The sequence below is a fragment of the Sesamum indicum genome, linkage group LG11, assembly GCF_000512975.1.
Source record: "Sesamum indicum cultivar Zhongzhi No. 13 linkage group LG11, S_indicum_v1.0, whole genome shotgun sequence".
Taxonomy (NCBI): Eukaryota; Viridiplantae; Streptophyta; class Magnoliopsida; order Lamiales; family Pedaliaceae; genus Sesamum; species Sesamum indicum.
The window spans coordinates 4,836,937-4,858,567 of record NC_026155.1 but is presented as its reverse complement, the minus strand read 5'-3'; the positions used below and the strand labels follow the sequence as shown (position 1 = coordinate 4,858,567).

The following is a 21,631-nucleotide window of genomic DNA, read 5'->3' as shown; positions in this document are numbered from 1 at the left end:
AGAAAGCTGTGATTAGAGCCAATCATGGGAGGATGGCTTAGCTCTGTCTTGGCAGCCAAGCTGGTTACCTCTCTATGTGGTTGAATACCACCAACCCAAGACAGCCAAACGGATAGTGACAAACCTAAAAGGAGTAATGAATAACTCACACGCCATAACCACTCCTTGGGAATTTGGCCCTATCCAGCGTAAGACTTATCTAGGTTTTCCCATCCAAGCACGATTCTTTAGGAATTCTCGTCAACCTGTACCCAATTGTGAGGGGATTTATTCATGACAACCACCAACCCCAGTCCCTAGAAGTCATACTTCTTCATCCATTGGGGAAGCAAGTCTTTCCCCTTGGTTACGGGTACATATTTTTTGCAAAAGTACACCTTCGAACACATTGCAAAAGCACTTTAACAAGTATATTATGTAATTATTTTCTGCACAATTATTGTTGTCTTATTTATCTTGATTTTACCTTTTTATGATTGCTTATTAACTTGAGTGTTGAAGTGTTGACGTCTTTTTTGCAGGTTTGCAAAGAATTTGACTCAAATTATTCAAACCCAAAGACTTGACTAACGAGCGATTCTTCCTCGCATCACTACCGTTAATTTCAAGAGAATTTTTATAAATTTTAAATAATAAAAAGTATTTATAATTATAATAAATTTTAAAAGAATTTATTAAAATATGTAATAATTGGAAAGATTTCTTTTTCATTTTTAGTTGGACAGATGTGAATCATATCCATATGACGTACAAGTAGATATGCACGGAGCAAAGTCAACGGTATTGAGATCTCGTAGTAATAGCGGTAGTACCATTCCCCTTTACTCTAAAGTATAATTTGACCGTTGCATTTCTTGAGCATTAATATATGATGATTAATTGGTGCAGAGCGTGTACTTGTAGTTCTGATCCCATACTACCACTCAAAATTCAGACAATAATATTTACTTACACTAAACCAGAAAAACAAATGTGGAACCGAGTAGGATGTAGCAAGAAGATGAAAACTAAACAGCAATTGTTTTTTTAACTATTGGAAATTATGAATCAATTATATAATGTGTAATATATTTATCATATAATTGATGTATAATAAAAAAATATTTTTAATTTACATTGCAAGTATATTACATTTGTTATGTGATTAGTCTGATTCGACCAAACTTAATTTGCAGAAAAATTTTCCTATAATTTAAAGTAAATAATGTTACCAGAAACAACAATAATACACAGGAATGGCAATTCAACCCAAATCCGAAAATTCCGCTCCGAACCCACCCCTATGGGGCGGGTTCAAGTCAAAAATATGGATATCGGGCAGGTAGCGGGTCCTAATAAATAGAACCCACTTGAGTTTAGGCAAGTCTCGAGTCCATGAGGAGGGGGAGGGGAGGGAAGGACGGGTCTTGGGTCCATCCAAACCCTGCCCTGTTGTATGCCTAATAATACAACACATACTAACAAAACCAATTATACTTCTCTACACGTGCGTTTTCCCTTCTGGTATGTGCATTTCTCTGCTGATTCTTAACTCGATTCAACACTTGTACTACAAAATATAGAAGAAAATGCTAAGGAGGTGTAGAGCTAGTTTCATACCAGAAAAAAGACCGAAGCACAGAGAATTCAGTTTAAGAAGTGTAATCTTGATACACACATGGAAATTACATACAAAAGGAAGATTTGCAGCTAAAAAAGAGAACAAGAAGGGGTTTGTTATTCTGCAACCTTAACACCAGTGAGGTAGACTTGGGACTGGATCACGCTACCACCAATCCAAAATCCCGGCATAACCATTAGACCGACTCTAGGCTTTTGATCGCCATCTTCTATAATAAAATTTTTCACAACACTTTCCATATATACTTCTGAAAACTCGGTATCCCGCTTGACCTGAAAAATCTTAACTGAAGGATCGAATGAATGTGCTAACCTGTGCAAAAGCCAGATTGACTTGGCCAATTTCAGAAAAGCCTGGTAAAAAGCTGTCCGTGGATGCCCACCTCCCGTTACATAGTTCCGTTGATCTAAGTTCCCGAAGAACGATGCTTCCATTTTTTGGTGAACAACAACGAGGTATTTGCTCTGACAGAATTTCCCAAACATTGAATCAGGACTCTGGCCGACAGCATCCAGCGGATCCATTTCCCTCAAGGCAAGATACTGCTGGAAAAAACTTTCTTTAGTTTCCACTGGGTTGTCTAATTTCATGGAGAAGCTTTCGTCCTGAAACCCGATGAACATTCTCTGGCAAATGTGAGATTCAAACGCATATTTCTTGTGAGCCCTCTTTGCATAAGTGATGTTTGGCTCTATGGAGTTTGCTGCTGCATCAAGATCCCACCCCGCTGCTTTCATCATGTTGATTAATGGCTTGGAAAAATCATGAATAGCCCTGTAAGCAGTTTCTACAGCTGACTTAAATAGATCAGGGGATAAATCCAAAGAGAACAACCCATTTTCACCAACACCCCCTTCTGATTCTTTCATTGACAAGCCCCTAAGCTTCAGGTTCTTCTCGAGTTTTACCCGCTTCTGGTTTGCCTCTTGGATCTGCTGCTCTAATTGAACAATCTCAGAATCTTTATTCTGAATTTCAGACTGAAACTTTTTTACCATGACCTCGTATGTCTTCAACAGGCTCTGCTGTTCTTGAATCTCAGCGGCTAATCGAGAGTCTTGTGGAGAGACGCAAACAGGTTTAGGGTTGTGCTCTCTATAGAAATGTTTGAGTTCAGATAGATTCTTTAGCTCTGATATCACAAGCTTATCAGCAGCTTGAATTTTATCAGGGTCATAAGGAGTGTGAGCCGCCTGAAGTTGAATGTAAGCCGACTTCAGGGAGGAAATATTTGTAAATATCCTAGATACTAGTGCTTCCATAGCTTCAGGGTTCTGATTTGGGGCCTCTTCCATTGGTTGGGGATGAACCTTCTGGTTGCTGCTTTCACGAAGTTGAGTATCTTTGGCACCACTGTGTTGCATATCTACTTTTAGCGAAAAGGAGATTCAGCAAGTTACCTCTGGGCCACAAGAAAATACTGCAGCAATAACTGCAAACAGAAGAGGGTTGTATGTGATGTTAGTTAGAACGACGAACTGGTATAGCTTCTCAGGAATGCTTTAGCAGGATAAAGAAACATCAAAAGCTGTTCATGTTTAAAGTGAAAGAAAGCATGGTTTCGAGTAGTCAACCTTGACTGGCATGTCCTGCTCCAGATCTGTATCGATCTGTTAACTTAGCATTAACAGCTATCTAACAGAGAAAATTGGCATGTACTCTGAAACCAAATATTCAAGAACCAATGAGGATTATAATATCTGAATGAGAAATCAAGATGTCACTATAAGATTATGCTTGCATAAAAGAAACAACAGAAAAATAAAAACATGGAAGCATATATTAACGTTTAACCTAAATTAGAACAAAAAAAGTAACTCCACTTCTTGACAAGATTTTGGACATGTTCCACCATCAGAAACTAATACTAGAAACCTAAAGTATAAAAATTCCAGCTCCGTCCCCCACAAACTGAATCCCAGCAGAGAAGCACAACAGAAGACAAATGTAATAGCCAATAGAGAGAAGATCTCATTAGTGAAATATAACATTTCTAGAACTGTATGCAGGCAAAATAGAACTCACCTAGATGACAGAAAGCACACTTTCAAGAAAATGCTAATCACGTGTATAGAAACATTGTAAAATAGAGATATTATATAAATTAATCAGCACAACAACCTCATGTAAGGTATCAACTACGATTATCGATAACCTGTATCTCTTACAACCAAAAGACTTCAGCTTGATAAACAGAAATTTAAGAGGAAATGAAAAAAAGGACAGAAATTTATCAAGACATTACTGCGTTAGGACTCTTCACCAAATATTACATCCTATTGTCCTTCAACTATTTGATGAAGCTTCTTCCATTAAGATTTCTGGAACCAAATTGCCACTTTGAAGTGTATGAGCACTATAGTAGAAAAACACAGGACTTAATGACTCCCCTTACAAGTTGAGTTGACAATCAACATTTTCACTGCCATACTGAAGTTGAAATATATTTCACGAAACCACCATATCCCAGATCTTCACACTAAACCCTAACCCCATAATTCTAACCCTCCTCTCAATCCCCTAAGACCCGTCCAGAAATCCCAATTCACTTCAAACCACAACTCCACACAATTTCACTTCTGAACCATCAACATCCGAAAAAACCAAAGTTCTGGCTTTTGTTCATACTAAATAACAACTGATTAACCACAAATGACACATAAATAAACCCCCAAAAAGCTCTCAGTCAAACCCTAGAAACCACGATATCTAATAAGATTCCAAAGCACTTCCCAAACAAGGAAATCAGAAGGCGAAAATTCAAGAGAAAAACAAAAGAAATTAACAGATTGGAGTTACCCGATCGGAGAACTGAGCTGCCGGAGCTGCAAGGCAAGAGAGAGAGCGTGGGAAAAGGGTTTTCAAGTGTTTTTCCGACAAAAATCACACGCATTACTCCACCACAGGCACAGTATGAAAAGCAACGCGGGGTTTCCAACTTTTCCTCTCTATATTTTATTGCCGGAGAGAACAACTGTTGGAGAAAGGGATCCTTTCTTCCATCATTACTAGCTTGGTTAAATTTCCATCTTCAAATGTACTATTATTTATTAGACCATCGTTAATTTTAAAAAATATTTATAATTATAGCACACTTCAGTTGCGCTTAATTTACTCTATTATTTTTTTAAATTTTTGTTGTCATTTTAATATTTATTTGAAATAATTACACTATCCTCCTCTTAAATTTAATGTAATCACTAAGAGACACCCTTTGCTATACAAAATTACATACAATACCCCTGAGATTTATTTCTATCGAACCAATAAACCCCTCTGTTAGTCAAAATTATCCGAATTTGCTGATATTAGCTAAAAAATTAAAAAAAAATCTATATATACCCACAATTGACTTACTACTGATTTATTGTAGGTCAAACAAATATTTTCTAACCGAACTACGTAATCTTATACATCTTCAAATTATAATGTATGTGAGGAGGTATATTTTTACTCTTATAAGGGTATTTTGGTCATAAAAGATTTACTTGACCTTCAATTAGTGAATAATAAGTTAATACGTAGTAAATATAGATTTTTATTAATTTTTTACTAATTTAGTAAATTTGATAAATTCTAACTAACGGACGGATCTCTTTATTAGACAAAAACAAACCTCATAAATATCAAATATAATTTTTCAAACTATAAGAGATATACATGTAATACACCAAACCTCAATGAGAAAATTGTGTAATTATCCCTATTTATTTTAGATAAATCAAATATAACAATAACAAATAATAATAATTAAATCACGTCAGTATAATATAAATTTATGTGGAATTTGCTTTTTTTCTCAATGATATTCAAATTCACAATATTAGGTATGTGAAAAATAAAATATTAAGATATTATATTTAATTAGGACAAAGAGTAATTTTAGTAATAAAGTATGGAGACGACAATTATCATTAAACCATTAATCATTCCCAGCAATTTGTAAGCATTAAATTCATTATCTATACTATTATAAATGAAAGAGGTATTATAGCACACAGTAACAATTTTGATACCATCGCACTAATTTTTTGTGATCTTAAAAAGTTTTTTAACTAATAAGATAAATTATATTTTGTTATTCGAACTATACCCGTTTTTATAATTTGGAATCTAAACTTTTTTTTGTGTCAACTTACCATCTCAACTTTGCGAAATTTACACTTTACCATATATCACCATTTTTTTTTTTGCTGTTTTTTTTGCAAAAAAAAAAAACATCGCATGCTGTTGATATGTAAAAAGTATCATATCACATAACCCTTAAATGTTGCATGTGCACTTCATGTATTTTTTTTAACAAAAAACTTGTGAAAAAATAGTTATAAATGGCAAAGTGTAAAACTTTGTAAAGTTGAGATGATAAGTTAATTCAAAAAAAAGTTTAGATGCCAAAGTATAAAACAGTCATAGTTCGGATAGGCAAAATGTTTAATCCAAACTAATTTATTCAACTTCCAAAATCTTATAATATCTTATTCTTATCTGTAATATACTTTGAAAAGTAGAAGATTATTTATTATAGAATTAAATATATTTTGCATCATTGAACTATATATGTATGTAGTCACATTTATCCTCGTAAAATATGAAAGATAACAAAAACAATCTTGACAACATAATTTGGCATTGATAGGACAAAAATGACATTCTCACTTACACCATGTACTTTTTATTTTACTTCCTAAAATATAATTTACAAAGAAATCTCCCCAAAAACTGTTTTTACTGACTTAAAATTTAGTTCAAATTTTATTTGAAAAATAATATTTAAATTTTATAACATTTTATAAATAATGTAATACAAAAAATTATTAATAAGCTCCACATATATAAATATATTTTACAAAGTAAATAATGTATGTTAAAAAATACATGTAAATATGTATATATACACAATGCATATAAATTTATAGTAAAAGTATGTTACATAACTTATAAATTTTTGCTCAATTACATGCCCATATAATTAAAATATATCATATCATTACTTAAAAAACTATAAAATATTATATATGAATTTATTATAGAATTTTATATTTTATAGTGCATATATATGTTCGATGTAATATTTTAAAATTTTATATAAAAGTGTGCAATATATAACAATACAAGCAAAAATTATGTAAAGTTTTTTACTAGTTATGTAAAATATACGATCATTCTAAATTTATAGAGTTTATACAGATTCTATACTTAGTATAAAAATTATAAATTTTGGGTAATATTTATTTTAAATAAATTATTTCTAATGATTCAAATGATATTAGGAGAATGACTATAATAGACATATTTTGGGGGGTGTAAATAATAAAAGTATTATCGTCATAAAAAAATTAGTCCATATCATGAGAGAGCATTTTGTTACATTGTATAGTTTAGGGATGTAAATGCACTTCATGCATAGTTCAGGGGTATAAAATGTATTTAACTCTTTATATATACCAACGAGACGGCGTGCCACAATGACTAGTTATTTCTAAATAATATAACCGCGCATGTAAATTTGAATTCCAGCATCTCTAAAATTTAAAATTTTCAATTTTACCCTTTCAATAAGTACCACTGGGGTGTTTGTAAGAGATAAAATTAAGTGTTTATAAGTTTATTATTGAGAAAAAGTTAAAATAGTATTTATTATTTTGTAATTTCTACTTTTAAATTGTCTGAATTAAGTTGATTTAAATCGCAAGTTACAAGTAATTATTTACAAACTTTTACAACTTATTGGTAAAATTATAAATTTTACACTGTTTTTACTAACACCCAGATTTCAACTTTTTTCTTACTTTTGACTTTTGCTTCAAACGCTCTCAGTTTTTACTATTGTTTTTAACTTGCGGCTTTTTTTTTACTATTTAATTCTTATCACAAACGTATAAGTTATTGCAAACACTAGTAAGTTATTGATTTAAATGAAACAATCTTTTATGAGCATTTGCCGAAAAGAAATGATAATAATAATAAGAGTAAATTTCGTGAACTCTTTTGAGATTTGTTATAATTATAATTTTTTTATCATTATTTGAAAAATTGTAAATACCTTTCTAGAACCAACGACGACGTAACAAATACCCCTCCTACAATGGGTTGTCACGAGGGGTATTTGTTAGGCTATTATTGATTCTACAGACGTATTTGTAATTTTTTAAATAACGAAGCGTATTTTGTAATTATGACAAATCTCAAAAAGCCCGTAGTAATTTACCCTAACAATACTACTACCAATAATAAGAAGGGTAAATTACAACGATATCCCATGAATTTTGACATAATAATAAAAATCCTATTATTGTTTAAAAAATGACCAATACCATCTGATTTTTAACAACCATAACTATTAGTTTATGTTAGATTTTATCTATTTTTTTATGGTGCGCTGACCAATATGCCCTTGTGGGCTATGAATTATAATTTACTTATTTTTTTTAAAATCTTTTAAATTTTTTTATGGACTAAGACTAAGTGGATATTTTTTTTCATAATTTTAAAAAAAAATTCATCCACCTCATTTGAATTTTTTATAATTCTTTATGTTTATTTTAAAAAGAAAAAAATACTTACAATGATTAAATTGACAATTTTAAATCTCCATCCAATGATTATATAATTTCATCAAATATCAGGAAGTATTCAAAAATTTTCAAATAAAGAGGGGGTATTCGTAATTATCCCAAATCACATGCAAACTTATTGTAATTTATCTTAATAATAATAATAATAGTAATAATAATAATAATAATGATTCTCATTATGATAGATACCTCTTGATATATAAATACAAATATCAAACTAATAAAGAAATAATTAAAATAAGTTTTTATTAATTTAATTTCAATTGTAGTAATGATGATGGATACCAAAAATTGGACAGAAAAGTTTACTTTGGTTGTAAGCCAAACTTTGGAATTATAATGTGGGGGAACCTTTTCAGCTAAGATTAATGATATCGATTAATTTACAGCCGTAGATTTTTGAGCGAGATTTTGTATCAAATTTAATATATATATATATATATATATATATATATAAGGAAGTGATTCACAGAGAGCTTATTATAAAGGGTATCGTTAGACGATCGTTACTTTTAAGGAGGTATTTGTAATTATAATAAATTTCAAGAGAATTCGTTGTAAATTGAGCCAATATTTACAATAAAAAAATTGAGTTTTCGCTAGTATATAAATTACTAGGATTTAAAATTCATGGTTAATTAATGCTATTAACTACAGTTAAAAAATATCAAATCAAAAAATTAAAATTTTACTACCATTCAATATTTGCCATGGTTTTAGCCATGACTAATGTTTTGGCCACACTTACAGAAATAACGGTTAATGGCTGTTGTAAAGCCGTACTTAATTTGTATTTGCCACAATTTTCTTTTTTTTTTAAATATAGTATTTAACCATAGTAGAAAATCATATTTTTTCTAGTGATCAGAATCATATTTTTTTTATTTTGTTTAATTCATACCCGTCGTGTATAGAGATCTTTTATTTAAAATAAATTATGTAATATATGTATATATATTTATATGATATGAATATTTTAAATAGATAAAAGATGTAACAAAATTTGGGCGACGCTTTTAACTAATGACGTTACCTAGCCTCGCGCAACCCCCCGCCCCTGTCGTTTCCAACAAATGGGGGCGACGCTTGTTGTCCCAAATTTGGGCGACGTCACTGATAACGACTCAAGGGCGACGACAACGCAGCATCGTCGTCCTGCGGTGGCCACCGCCCTCAATTTTTTTAAAATTTTTTTAATTTATTTAATTATATTAATTAAATATATATCAGTTAATTAAGAATAATTTAAAATTATGCTTAAATTAATTTAAATATATAATTAATTAAGGATAATCTTAAATAATTCTAATAATTACTGTACTTAAATTAATTTAATATATATTTGAGTTAATTAAAAATAATTTTAAATATATAACTAATTGTGGACAATTTTAGGTAATTTTTTAATTTCTAAATTTTGAATTTAAAATAAGTAAAAAATTAAATTAATTAAATAAAAATAATTCATTGAAATATTTTTAAATATAATTAAAGGAAAGTTTTATATTTTAGTTTTAATAATTCTAAGTTTTTCACATTTAAATATAGTTTTTAAATAGTTTTAAGTAAATAATAATTAAGTTATGAATATTATATAACTTTTTATAATTATTAATATATACATTAGTTAAGATATTTTAGATTTAAAAAATAAATTCAGATAATAATTTATTATTATTATTATTTTAATTTAATATTTCAATTTAAAAAATAAAACTTCAAAATTTATATAGTTTTTTTTCATATTTTTTTAAGTAAATATATTTTAAAAAATATTTTATCTTTTAGATAGATGAAAATACAAAAATACTCAAAACAGGTAAAAAATATATATGTGAAAATATATAGAAGGTATTCTTGTCAAAAAGACCAAAAAATAAGGTAAAAAACAGCTAAAAAACATCCCCAAACGCACAAGGAACGCGTGTAACGCACCTTCCATTAATTATTAACAGAAGGGGTTCTTTTTGCTGAGTTTTACAAAACACAAGGGGGGTTTAGCTCATTTAAAAAACAGAGAGAGTCTTTTTAGCTATTTCAACAAAATACAGGGGGTTTTAGCCTTTATTATATAAAGGGTAAAATAATACGAATAAAACTGTAAGAGTATTTTATCTATTGAACGTTAAAGATTAAAAAGCTTAAAATACTTATTAAAAAAAAAGATGGGTTGTGTTTATTTATTCCTTTCTTAATTATAAATTACCTCTTATTTTGAAATCTTACACTCCAGATTTTATATTTGTTAGTTTAAAGGGGTAAATGTCACATCAAGAATAAATCAGGAGGCAAAGTGTTATTATCATATATGTAGAAATTGATATTTATTCAAGATTTTATATTCTTGAAACTTCTACTTTTATTGATTAAATCATTGATAAAAAAATATTTTTATTTGATTTCGACGTGTCTTGTGAAAATTCAATGAATTCCATTTTAATCTTTTTAATTATGAAGTAAAAAATCATTGTTATGAAGTCTATATTAAATGAACTAAAGTTATCCAAATTTTAATATTAATAATGTATATATCAGTACTAGTCATACGTATATCGTTTGACTTTTTAACCCTCCTTTTCTTTTATTTCAATAAATAAATAATATATTGATACCGTCGATATATCAATAGGGAGAAATGCAAGTAACTGATTATGATATTATGGAAAAAATATTATTTTAGTTCGCTAAGTATGCCTAATTTTAATTTTAGTCCGATAACTATGTCCATTTTTGTTTAGGTTCAATAACTTACGAAAATTGCTTACTTTTAGTCCTCTGGCAGATTTTCGGACAATTTTACCCCTATAAGTGCATATGGACTAAAACTGCCTTTCAAAAGTTGCATAGGGGTAAAATTGTCCGAAAATCTGTCAGAGGACTAAAAGTAAGCAATTTCATAAGTTACTGGACCTAAATAAAAATGGACATAATTATCGAACTAAAATTAAAATTAGACATACTTAGCAGACTAAAATAATACTTTTCCCTGATATTATAAACAAGTAAATTATTTTTCTATGAAAAAAAAATAGCAATTTACCTCCCACAGTGTTCTAAAATACAACAATCTATCTTCCTATGTTTTTGAAAATTTGAAGCAATTTACCTCCTTAGATAGGAAGGTAAATTACTTTATTTTAAAAAGTACAGTGGGGTAAATTGTTATCTTATTTTCATAGGGAGTAATTTGTTTATTTGTAATATCATATAGGAGTAAATTGTTATTCACCCTATATCACTATAATTAAAAAAATAATAAAAAATTATGATAAACTCATGTAAGTGAGATAAATACTTTACGTGCTCGGTAAGATTCAAAGACATTACTTTAAATTTGTTCATGAGACTTCAACTTTAATAATTAGATTAAAACATTATATGGTTATTTTCTTGTTGTTTTGAAAACATATCAAATGTTCTCTTTCACAAAATATGGATAATTTTAATATTTATTTAATTTGATATACTCATATTTATATATATTTTTCAATAATTTAAATGATTAAAAATAACTATAAATGATTGGTTATACCATATGCGTGCAAAATAAGATAGAATTTTACTTGATACTTATATGATTATATAAAATTGTTTTGATATATTAAATGTATTTTTTTTGTTATTTTTATGATTTTTTATAAAATCATAAATAAATATTATAATAATCATAAATTTGATTAATGTATTTTTAAAGAATAATGAAATTTAGGAAATAAAGAGTACTAGAGATTAAACCGAACTAAAGAAAACAAAAGAGTAAATATTATATTTGGTCCCTTAACTTTTCGTTTAAAATCACTCTGGTTCTTTAAGTTTATTTCTTGACTTTAACATCATTAAACTTTAATTTTTTATCTCAGTTTGGTCCCTCTTACCATTTTCCAACGAAAATGTGGCCGGATTTTAAATCTTTGGAGGCTAAAATGGTTAATAAGTTTAATTTTAACATTTTAGTCCCTTAAATTAATAAAATTATCAAATTAATCCTTTTTTACACGAAAAATAACTTTTTATATTTTTTTTATGTTGATATGTTGTAATTATCTTATGTGAATAATGAAAACTTTAAACTCTTGTGAACATAATAATAATATATTGCTTAACTTAAAATGAACAGTCTCTTTTTATTAGTATCTAAACAAAATAAAAAAATATAAAAAAAAATCTAAGTCAATAATTTTTTATTTCAAAAGTTAAAGATGAATTTTAAAAATTAAATCTTAACAATATTTATTAAATATTTGGATTTTCGAACAAAAACTTAGTAGATTTTGCTTTGTAACTAGATTATTTGGTGGATTTCATATATATAAAATTTATTTTAAGAGGTTTTCTATAACATGGGACTATATATTTAGAAAACCTCTTAAATTGAATTTTATATATATTTGAAATCCACCAAATAATATAATTAAAAGTATATTCCACCAACTACTTTTTCAAAATCGTAGCTGTTAATTAATAACATTGTTAAGATTTAATTTTATTAGACATATCTTTAACTCCTAAGATTAAAAAACCAATTTAGATTTTTTGAAATATTTTTAGATTGGATAAGTTTAATATATTTATTTATAATTTTGATATTTTTTTGTCACTTTTAAAAATGAAAAAAACAGATTATTTTAACTTAGGGTAAATTACAACGACCACCCATGAGGTTTTGTATAATTACGAATATCTCCTTATTGTTTGAAAAATTACTAATACCTCCTCTGAGTTTAACAGCTGTCTTACAATTAGCCCAATCCATTAGGTTTTCATCTATTTTTTATGGTGAATCGACTAAAATGCCCTTGTGGAATTATAATTTTTTATTTATTTTTTAAAATTTTTTAATTTTTTTTGGACTAAGTGGATAATCTTTTTATATAACTTTTAAAAAAATTTCATCCACCCTATTAGATCTTTTTATAAGTTTTTAACTTTTTTTTAAAAAAAATCAGTAAGAGCAAAGTTAATAATTTCATACTTCCATCCAAGAATACATCATTTCTTTAAACATCAGGGGGGTATTTGTAACTTTTCAAACAACAAAGGGATATTCGTAATTATGATAAACCTGAGGAGAGGTTGTTGTAATTTACCCTTAAATTTAAGTTAAGCAATATACTAATATTATGTTCATAAGTGTTCAAAATTTTCATTTTTCATACAAGATAATAACATCATACCATATAAAAATATAAGAAAAAATGGTTTCCTTTCTAAAAAAGGACGAATTTGATAATTTTACAAATTTAAGGGACCGAAGTGATAAAATCAAATTTAAATTGACCATTTGACCTTCCAAAAAAGTCAAACTCTGACCATATTTTTGCCTGAAAAATATCAGAGGGACCAAATTGAGATAAAAATTAAAATTTAGGGATGCTAAAGTCAAGAAATGAACTTGAAGAACTAAAATAAGTTTAAACGAAAACTTAAGAGACCAAATATAGCATTTACCCAAAATAAAATGAAGAAAGGGGAAAAAGGAAATTCACTTGTCATTGTATTCTTTCCAGAAGGGTAATTTAGTCATGGTATATAATGCATAACAAAAACATTAATAATAGGGATAATTATACCGTCTTTTCCTAAAATTTGATGTAATTATACGTAATTTTATATAATTTAAAAAATTATATCTAATAACCCTAACTTTTATTTCCATACAATAAATAGAGCCATCAGTAAAAAAGTTCAATACAAATCCATACTTGCCCGAATTGATTTACGACAGACTTATTGCATCTCAAATAAATATTTTCTAACCAAACTATTTTTATAAGAGTAAAGACATACTTACAAATATGTATTAATATGTGAAGATATATAAGGACAATTTGGTATGAAAATATTTATTTGACCTACAATAAGTATGTATAAATCAACGAGGGGGTGTATATACATATTTATTCGGTTATTTTGTTGATGATTAGCAATTTTTCGTGAATTGACTAACCGATAGACCTAATTGTTAAATGAAAATAAACTTTACCTAAAAATTAACTACAAATAATCAAACTAATAAATTTTCACCTTTTTTAATTTTGTGAATTTTAAAATAGAAAACAAGAAAAAGTAAAATGAAAATAAATAAATAAAAAATCCACACCTCATATATTTATGTCATTTTATCTTCATCGAAACTCACTTCTATTCCTTTGCATTTTCAACAAAGTGAGAGGACAAGCAAAGCACTGCCAGCCATGGCTTCTTCTTCCCTCACTCTCTCTCAAGCCATCCTCTCTCGCTCCTCCATCCCCCGTCATGGCTCCGCTTCCACCTCTTCTTCCTCCTCTCTCTCCCTCCCTTCTTTCTCTGGTCTTAAATCCACCTCCTCCTCCGCCGTCATCCGCCGCCGTGGCCCCGCGACGACCCGCCTCCCCGTCCGGGCCTCCGCAGCTGTGGAGACCATAGAGAAGACAACTGAGACTGAGCTCGTGGAGAAGTCCGTCAACACGATCCGTTTCTTGGCAATTGATGCCGTCGAGAAGGCGAATTCCGGGCATCCGGGTCTGCCCATGGGCTGCGCTCCTATGGGTCACATATTGTACGATGAGGTGATGAGGTACAACCCTAAGAATCCCTATTGGTTTAATCGTGACCGCTTCGTGCTCTCCGCTGGGCATGGGTGTATGCTACAGTACGCGCTTCTTCACCTGGCTGGATACGACGCCGTCAAGGTCAAATGTTTTGGTCTTATTACTTAGTAGTACTGCTTACTTCTTAGTGTTCTTTGTCAGCAAAAACATGACATGCAATGTGCTCTTTCTTTGCGATGGATCTAAAAGGGGTTGTAGAAAATTGTTTGGTGATAAATTGTTTACTTTTTGGATCTGGGTTTGTTGTGTATGTATTTCCTTCTTATGTTTTTGTGGTGATATAGATTGGTCTTTGGTGTTATTACAGAGGTAGGTTAGCTTAATGATGGGATTTGTGTCTTGATATAATTTATCAGTTCAGGAAAAACTTGGGCAGCTGATACCACGTCTAGTTCTTTATCTTTTTTGTTTGGTGGTCTATGTGCAAATCTCTCAGAGGAAGTAGTATTTTGTTGTATGTTGTATATCAGTAGCCTCATGAGCATTCATTCATATTCTTCTCAGCTGACAGTATGTGTTTGACAGGAAGAGGATTTGACGAGTTTCCGACAGTGGGGAAGCAAGACACCGGGTCATCCTGAGAACTTTGAGACACCCGGTGTTGAAGTCACAACTGGTCAGAATTGTGTTGAGAAATTTCTGTTCATTTGCTTCCTTAAATGAGTTTGAGATTCATCAAACTGATTGCGGTTTCCCCTTTTTCTTTGCTTAGGTCCTCTTGGTCAAGGCATTGCCAATGCTGTTGGTTTGGCGCTTGCAGAAAAACACTTGGCTGCCCGTTACAACAAACCGGATAGCGAGATCGTCGACCACTACACGTAAAAGAACTTCTCTACTTGTCCCTTTCTTTGTGTTTTTTGAACAAGGATGAAGTCCTCTTTTGACTTGTTTGATCAATGACATCGGCTCCTGCACAGGTATGTTATCCTCGGTGATGGATGTCAAATGGAGGGTATCTCAAATGAAGCCTGCTCTCTTGCTGGACATTGGGGACTCGGGAAGCTGATTGCTTTTTATGACGACAATCACATCTCTATCGATGGTGACACAGAAATTGCTTTTACTGAGACTGTTGATACCCGTTTTGAGGCTCTTGGTTGGCATGTAATCTGGGTGAAGAATGGTAACACTGGCTATGATGAAATTCGTGCTGCCATTAAGGAAGCCAAGGCTGTGAAAGACAAGCCCACTCTGATCAAGGTCAGATGTCATTTGCGTGTTAGGGTGACTGGAAGTTAAAACAAGGAAGACATGAGTAGACAACATTTTCCTAAATTTTTATATTGTAGTCACTACAGGCGATTGAAAATATAATTTCCTTTTTGAATTTGCAATATTTTATGCTGCGATTATCTGAAAGGAACATTGTTCTGTTGCTAATTTTCTTTTTTTGAATTGAAGCAGGTTACGACCACCATTGGTTTTGGGTCCCCCAACAAGGCCAACTCATACAGCGTGCACGGAAGTGCGTTGGGTGCCAAGGAAGTTGAAGCCACGAGAAAGAACCTTGGATGGCCTTATGAGCCTTTCCATGTGCCTGAGGATGTGAAGAAGTAAGGATCCCTTGGCTACCTTACCTGATCTAGGATCAGTTTTTTCTCTTTTAGTTGAATGCCTAGTGATTTTGGATATTCTTTATGGCAGGCATTGGAGTCGACATGCACCTGAAGGGGCTGCTTTTGAAGCTGAATGGAATGCCAAATTTGCTGAATATGAGAAGAAGTATCCAGAGGAAGCAGCTGAATTGAAGTCTATCGCCACTGGTGAACTCCCAGCTGGTTGGGAGAAGGCTCTTCCTGTGAGTGGTTCTTTACCAATTTTTTTATTCTTAATCATCTCACCATGCTAAAAAGATTTTCCATATTTATCAACAAATATGCATGCAGCTTAGGAGATCAAATTTAAATTTTCAGATATGTCAAGAGGATATGAATCGTCAAATATGAGTATAATGCAAGAGAACACTTGCCAGAACATACTTTTGTCCAGAAAATGAGCAATGGATTCATAATGAAGTATGAGTGATGCTTCATATTCATTCATTCTGTCAAAATAGCACATAAAACTTTATTCCTTGGTGAATTTTCCGCATATGATTGCACTTCCTTAAATATGCCTGACTTCCGCAGTCCCTTTCTTCAGACATACACCCCTGAGAGCCCGGCTGATGCCACCAGAAATCTCTCTCAGCAAAATCTCAATGCTCTTGCAAAGGTTCTCCCAGGTCTCCTTGGTGGTAGTGCTGATCTTGCCTCATCCAATATGACCCTTCTCAAAATGTTTGGTGACTTCCAAAAGAACACACCGGAAGAGCTCAATGTAAGGTTTGGTGTTCCGTGAACATGGCATGGGAGCCATATGCAACGGAATTGCCCTTCACAGCCCTGGCCTCATTCCTTATTGTGCAACCTTCTTTGTGTTCACGGACTACATGAGAGCAGCCATGAGAATCTCTGCCTTGTGTGAAGCAGGAGTTATCTATGTGATGACCCATGACTCTATCGGGCTTGGAGAAGATGGACCAACCCATCAACCTATCGAGCACTTGGCAAGTTTCCGAGCAATGCCCAACATATTGATGCTCCGTCCAGCCGACGGCAACGAGACGGCTGGTGCCTACAAGGTGGCTGTCCTCAACAGAAAGAGACCATCAGTCCTTGCCCTTTCTCGGCAAAAATTGCCCCAACTTCCTGGAACCTCCATTGAAGGCGTGGAAAAGGGAGGCTACACCATATCAGACAATTCGTCGGGTAACAAGCCTGATGTCATTTTGATTGGAACTGGTTCAGAGTTGGAAATTGCAGCAAAGGCTGCTGATGAGCTTAGGAAAGAAGGAAAAGCCGTTAGAGTTGTCTCCTTTGTTTCCTGGGAGCTTTTCGATGAGCAATCCGACGAATACAAGGAAAGCGTCCTGCCAGCTGCTGTAACAGCTAGAGTTAGCATTGAGGCAGGAACAACATTCGGCTGGGGCAAGATCGTTGGAGCTAAAGGAAAGGCCATTGGAATTGATCGATTTGGGGCTAGTGCACCTGCAGGAAAAATATACAAGGAGTTCGGCATCACAGTAGAAGCTGTTATCGCCGCGGCTAAAGAAGTATGTTAAACTTTTGTGGTTGAGCTTCTTGGTTTCTTGCGTCTCATGGATTCAAGGTCGGTATAATTATGGTGAAATCACACGAAAGGGATTCGTTGCAGAGTAGGCCACTTGAGAACTCCTAATAAAGGTGATAAGTTTCTTATCTCTTTGTTTCCTTTTTGTTTCTTGAAATCAGCAGCAGAGTATGCAGTCTAATAGCATAAAAAGAGAGAAATCAGGCACGTGAAATGCTCCCGGATTTGCACAACTCGAAAATCGTCTTCATGTTGTAACTATTGATCATGAGATTCATGTCCAAATTTAAAAAATTCGATGACTAATAAGAATGCATGTTTTCTTCACAAGATGGGTTGTGACTTTGTGACATTTGCCTTTCTTGATATTTTAAGACACAGATGTATGAATCATTATTGGATGATGGATAGGAGTTTAGTGGCTGACAAAGGAGTTGGTTCTCTCCCATTAAATTGTCTAAAGAAATGGGATTGGTTTGGATTATGAACTGAAGCCAATAAATTTCATGAAAAGATGGGGCAAAAATCCCATCCCAATCTTTTTCCGTCATGAAAATTTGAGGGCCTTGCAAGAAAATGGAAAATACAATTTGTGGGGTCAACAACTAGTAGGCCTTGTGTGGTGGTTGAAGGTTGCTATATGTGGTGGTTGAGAGCTTTTAGCTATCCACATTGTCTCCCGCTCCTCTTTATGACATTATTAGTATGTAGTCATTCTACCTTAAAATTTTCAAAGTTTTGGACCCTTCTGCTTCTGGATGTTGCTTTCATCACTTATGGTGGATGGAATAGACCTCCACGAATTTGGCTTACTCTCAAAAGATTATTTTGTGCCTCTTTTTATTTCTTATCACACTTTTTATATATCACATCATCATCAGCTGTACCTTAATTTAACACTCAAAATAAAATTTAAAGAATAATTTTTTGCTCACTTCACCCAAACTATATGCAAGTTAGTATAACTAAGATATATGGAAATTCCCCTTGTTTTATGGACACCGCATTGGTCCATTACAAATATCAACCATAAAAGCAACTTTTTCATGTTTTTTTCCTTTTCTTTTAATTAAAAAAATTAAGGTATAAATGGTAATAATCATTAAATTAAAATTTTAATGAATAATTCAATAGACCCTTTTTTGTAATAACATTAAACTATACATATTAATGAATGAATTAATATTATAAAATTAGGTAAAATGAGACGACTATCAATTTTTAAATTAATGTAAAATAAGACAAATACTCAAACATCGTATGAGATTTGAAACTATGACCTTATAATAATACCCCTAATTCATGTATAAATCATACCTTTCATATTTTTTGTAGTAAAAAATACAATTATTAACTTCGAGAAAAATTGCATGAAGTCAAGGGTATATGTCTCTCTCTCTCTGGTTCTTCCTCATTCGGACACCCTAGCAAAGGTGGTAGAGGTGGGACAACTCAAGCAAAGGAGGAGCCGAAAAAGGTCAATAGTATGTTTTGATCAAGGCTGGTAGAGTGAGTGGCTGGGGATACCAGTCTCTCCAAACGCTTGAACGACTTAAAGCTCGACGGTCAACATGGTAGGGGGATGGTGGAGTTGGATCAATGTCAACTTCGATTGGAATGTTGGCGGAGACCGGTACTTTTATGGCACAATGAGTGGTGTGTGGATTAACCTCTTCACCGAGGGTTCCACATGATGGCACTTATAATTTACCATCGTGGAAGGATCTGATGCATGTGACAGATTCTGGTATAGAGATTTCCGACTAGGGGATCTTTATTGAATACACAATCAAACTCCTAACAATATGACTAAACAAAATGTTGGCCATGTAGAAACTTACGTGGGTACTGTTCCTTTGAACCCTAAATCCTATCCTTAGTGTTCATCAGGATTTTATGGTGGAGGGTTTTCGCCAAGTCCTCTCGCAGGACTCTTCATTATATTGAATTGGAGAAACAACACGGAGGGCCTTGGTTGTTCCTAGGGCAATGAACTTTTTTGCCACGATGGGTTCTAGGCATGAAATTGGAAGGGTAGAATCACACACTGATTCTACTGTGGGTCAAGTTTAATGACCTTCACTATTGCACAGAGGATGGACTTAAATGTGATTGCTAGTGGAGGTGGACATCCATTGCATCCTGATGCAATGACAAGAAGCTGTATGAGAGTGGATTTCGCGCGAGTGTGTGTTCTTGTGGATTTATCTAAGCACCTTGCTGTTATGCAACCTGTGGATGGAGGTGTGCGGGGACATGCAAAATTAGAATTGATTATGAATGGTCGCCGCCAGTTTGCAGAAGATGTGTGACGGTAGGTCATACTGAGGACAAGTGCCCGCTGAAATAGAAGACTACCACTTGACCAGGCCCTTAGTCATGGGTATATGTTCCAAAAGCACTGTTTGGGGGTGTAGGAAGCAAGCAGTGTCACACATAATGAGACTTATGTGGACAATCCGGCCCAGCGAGACACTGGACTTAATATTAGATAGGGAACAAAATAGGCGTGTTCAATCAATTTTCTGGTTTGTGTGATGTTGGTGATGATTCTGTTCTTCAGGGGCCTAATAGCAATAGTCCTATGGGAAGGTGTCGATGATTAATATAGCATCATGGAGTGCCAGAGATCTCAATAAAGGAGAACACTAGAGTGCAGTCAAGGTGTTGATAGTGTAGTTTGATATTGACATGATTGGGTTGATTGAGGCTTGAGTGGTTTAACGTAACGTGCTGAGGATTCAACAAGGTATTCAGGCTAGGCGACTTTGGTATTTGGAGTATGGAGATGGTCCTAGAACTCGAATATGGATAAGCTGGAATGATGCTGAATTGGAGGTGGCTATTTTGGAGGTTGATGGAAAAATATTTGGTTTCAAGTAATCGAAACGATGTTTTGAAATAGTACAATCGGATTTAAGAAATCAAAAGCAATAAAGCCACGTTGGAACAAATAACATAAAGCAATCAGAAACGCTATTTACGACAAGAAATTTAAATAGAAAACTTACAACGAGAATTGTATCGTAACAATTCTCAGTCCAATCAAATTCGTTAACTTAACCAAATCGCAGAATAGCTGCTTGCCTTGAAGAAAATATATGCCCCGTATCAGCAGTGCACCGGGTGCAACATAATTTCTCCCAAGATAAGATGGTTACAGTTCTTCGATTTTAGTGCTATACCGAAGAACACCTCGAACAACACTCAGAAACTTATCGAAACAAGAGACTCAAATACCAAAATTTGAGAATATGAATGCCTAAGCGAAAGAGGGCACACGAGAGTGAATACACAGGAAGTTGAGAATTGTTGTGTTCTCAAATGCAAAAAATGCAGCTTTATATAGAGGCTGATTTCTTCGAAAAATGAATGCAGAAATTACACGGCCTTAATGGCCTTCAATTCAATTTGAAGGTTACAGCACATTAAACCTCCACTAACGGCAAAATTGCAATCAAATCTAATTAAAAAAATTGAAACAGCTGCATTGGTAATTGATTTGCTTAAAGAGGTAATTGAAATGAAACTCATTTTCCTTCCTCATTCAAATCTTTGAATTTCAAAAAAACCTTTGAAAAATCTCAACAATCCCCCACAAATTCATGGATTTGAACTCAAGTTTTCATGACTTGCTTTCAACAATGGTACCTTCCGGTTTGAACCACTGTCTAAGTTATCTGACGTCAGTTATCACCAGGTCAAATGGAACTAAACCTTGAATTTAAGCCTGT

The 21,631-nt window shown here is 32.5% G+C and overlaps 2 protein-coding genes across 3 annotated transcripts; one reads left to right on the top strand and one right to left on the bottom strand.

The window, feature by feature from the left end:
- On the bottom strand, nucleotides 1,522-4,636 carry LOC105173356 (IRK-interacting protein). 2 transcript variants are annotated; one of them, XM_011095062.2, is made up of 3 exons: nucleotides 4,421-4,636; nucleotides 3,196-3,281; nucleotides 1,522-3,053 (listed from the first exon to the last, which is right to left on the bottom strand). In XM_011095062.2, exon 3 carries the CDS (start codon nucleotides 2,983-2,985, stop codon nucleotides 1,717-1,719), a length of 1,269 nt encoding a protein of 422 aa, XP_011093364.1. In that variant the 5' UTR covers nucleotides 2,986-3,053; nucleotides 3,196-3,281; nucleotides 4,421-4,636; the 3' UTR covers nucleotides 1,522-1,716. The 2 variants fall into 2 exon arrangements, with proteins under 2 accessions (XP_011093364.1, XP_011093365.1); XM_011095063.2 differs by lacking the exon at nucleotides 3,196-3,281.
- Nucleotides 14,329-18,293, top strand: LOC105173355 (transketolase, chloroplastic). The gene is given in 8 exon segments (XM_011095060.2): nucleotides 14,329-14,867; nucleotides 15,312-15,402; nucleotides 15,499-15,604; nucleotides 15,704-15,986; nucleotides 16,191-16,339; nucleotides 16,431-16,584; nucleotides 16,929-17,120; nucleotides 17,122-18,293. Coding segments are annotated over 8 exon segments (2,220 nt in total). The 5' UTR covers nucleotides 14,329-14,390; the 3' UTR covers nucleotides 17,890-18,293.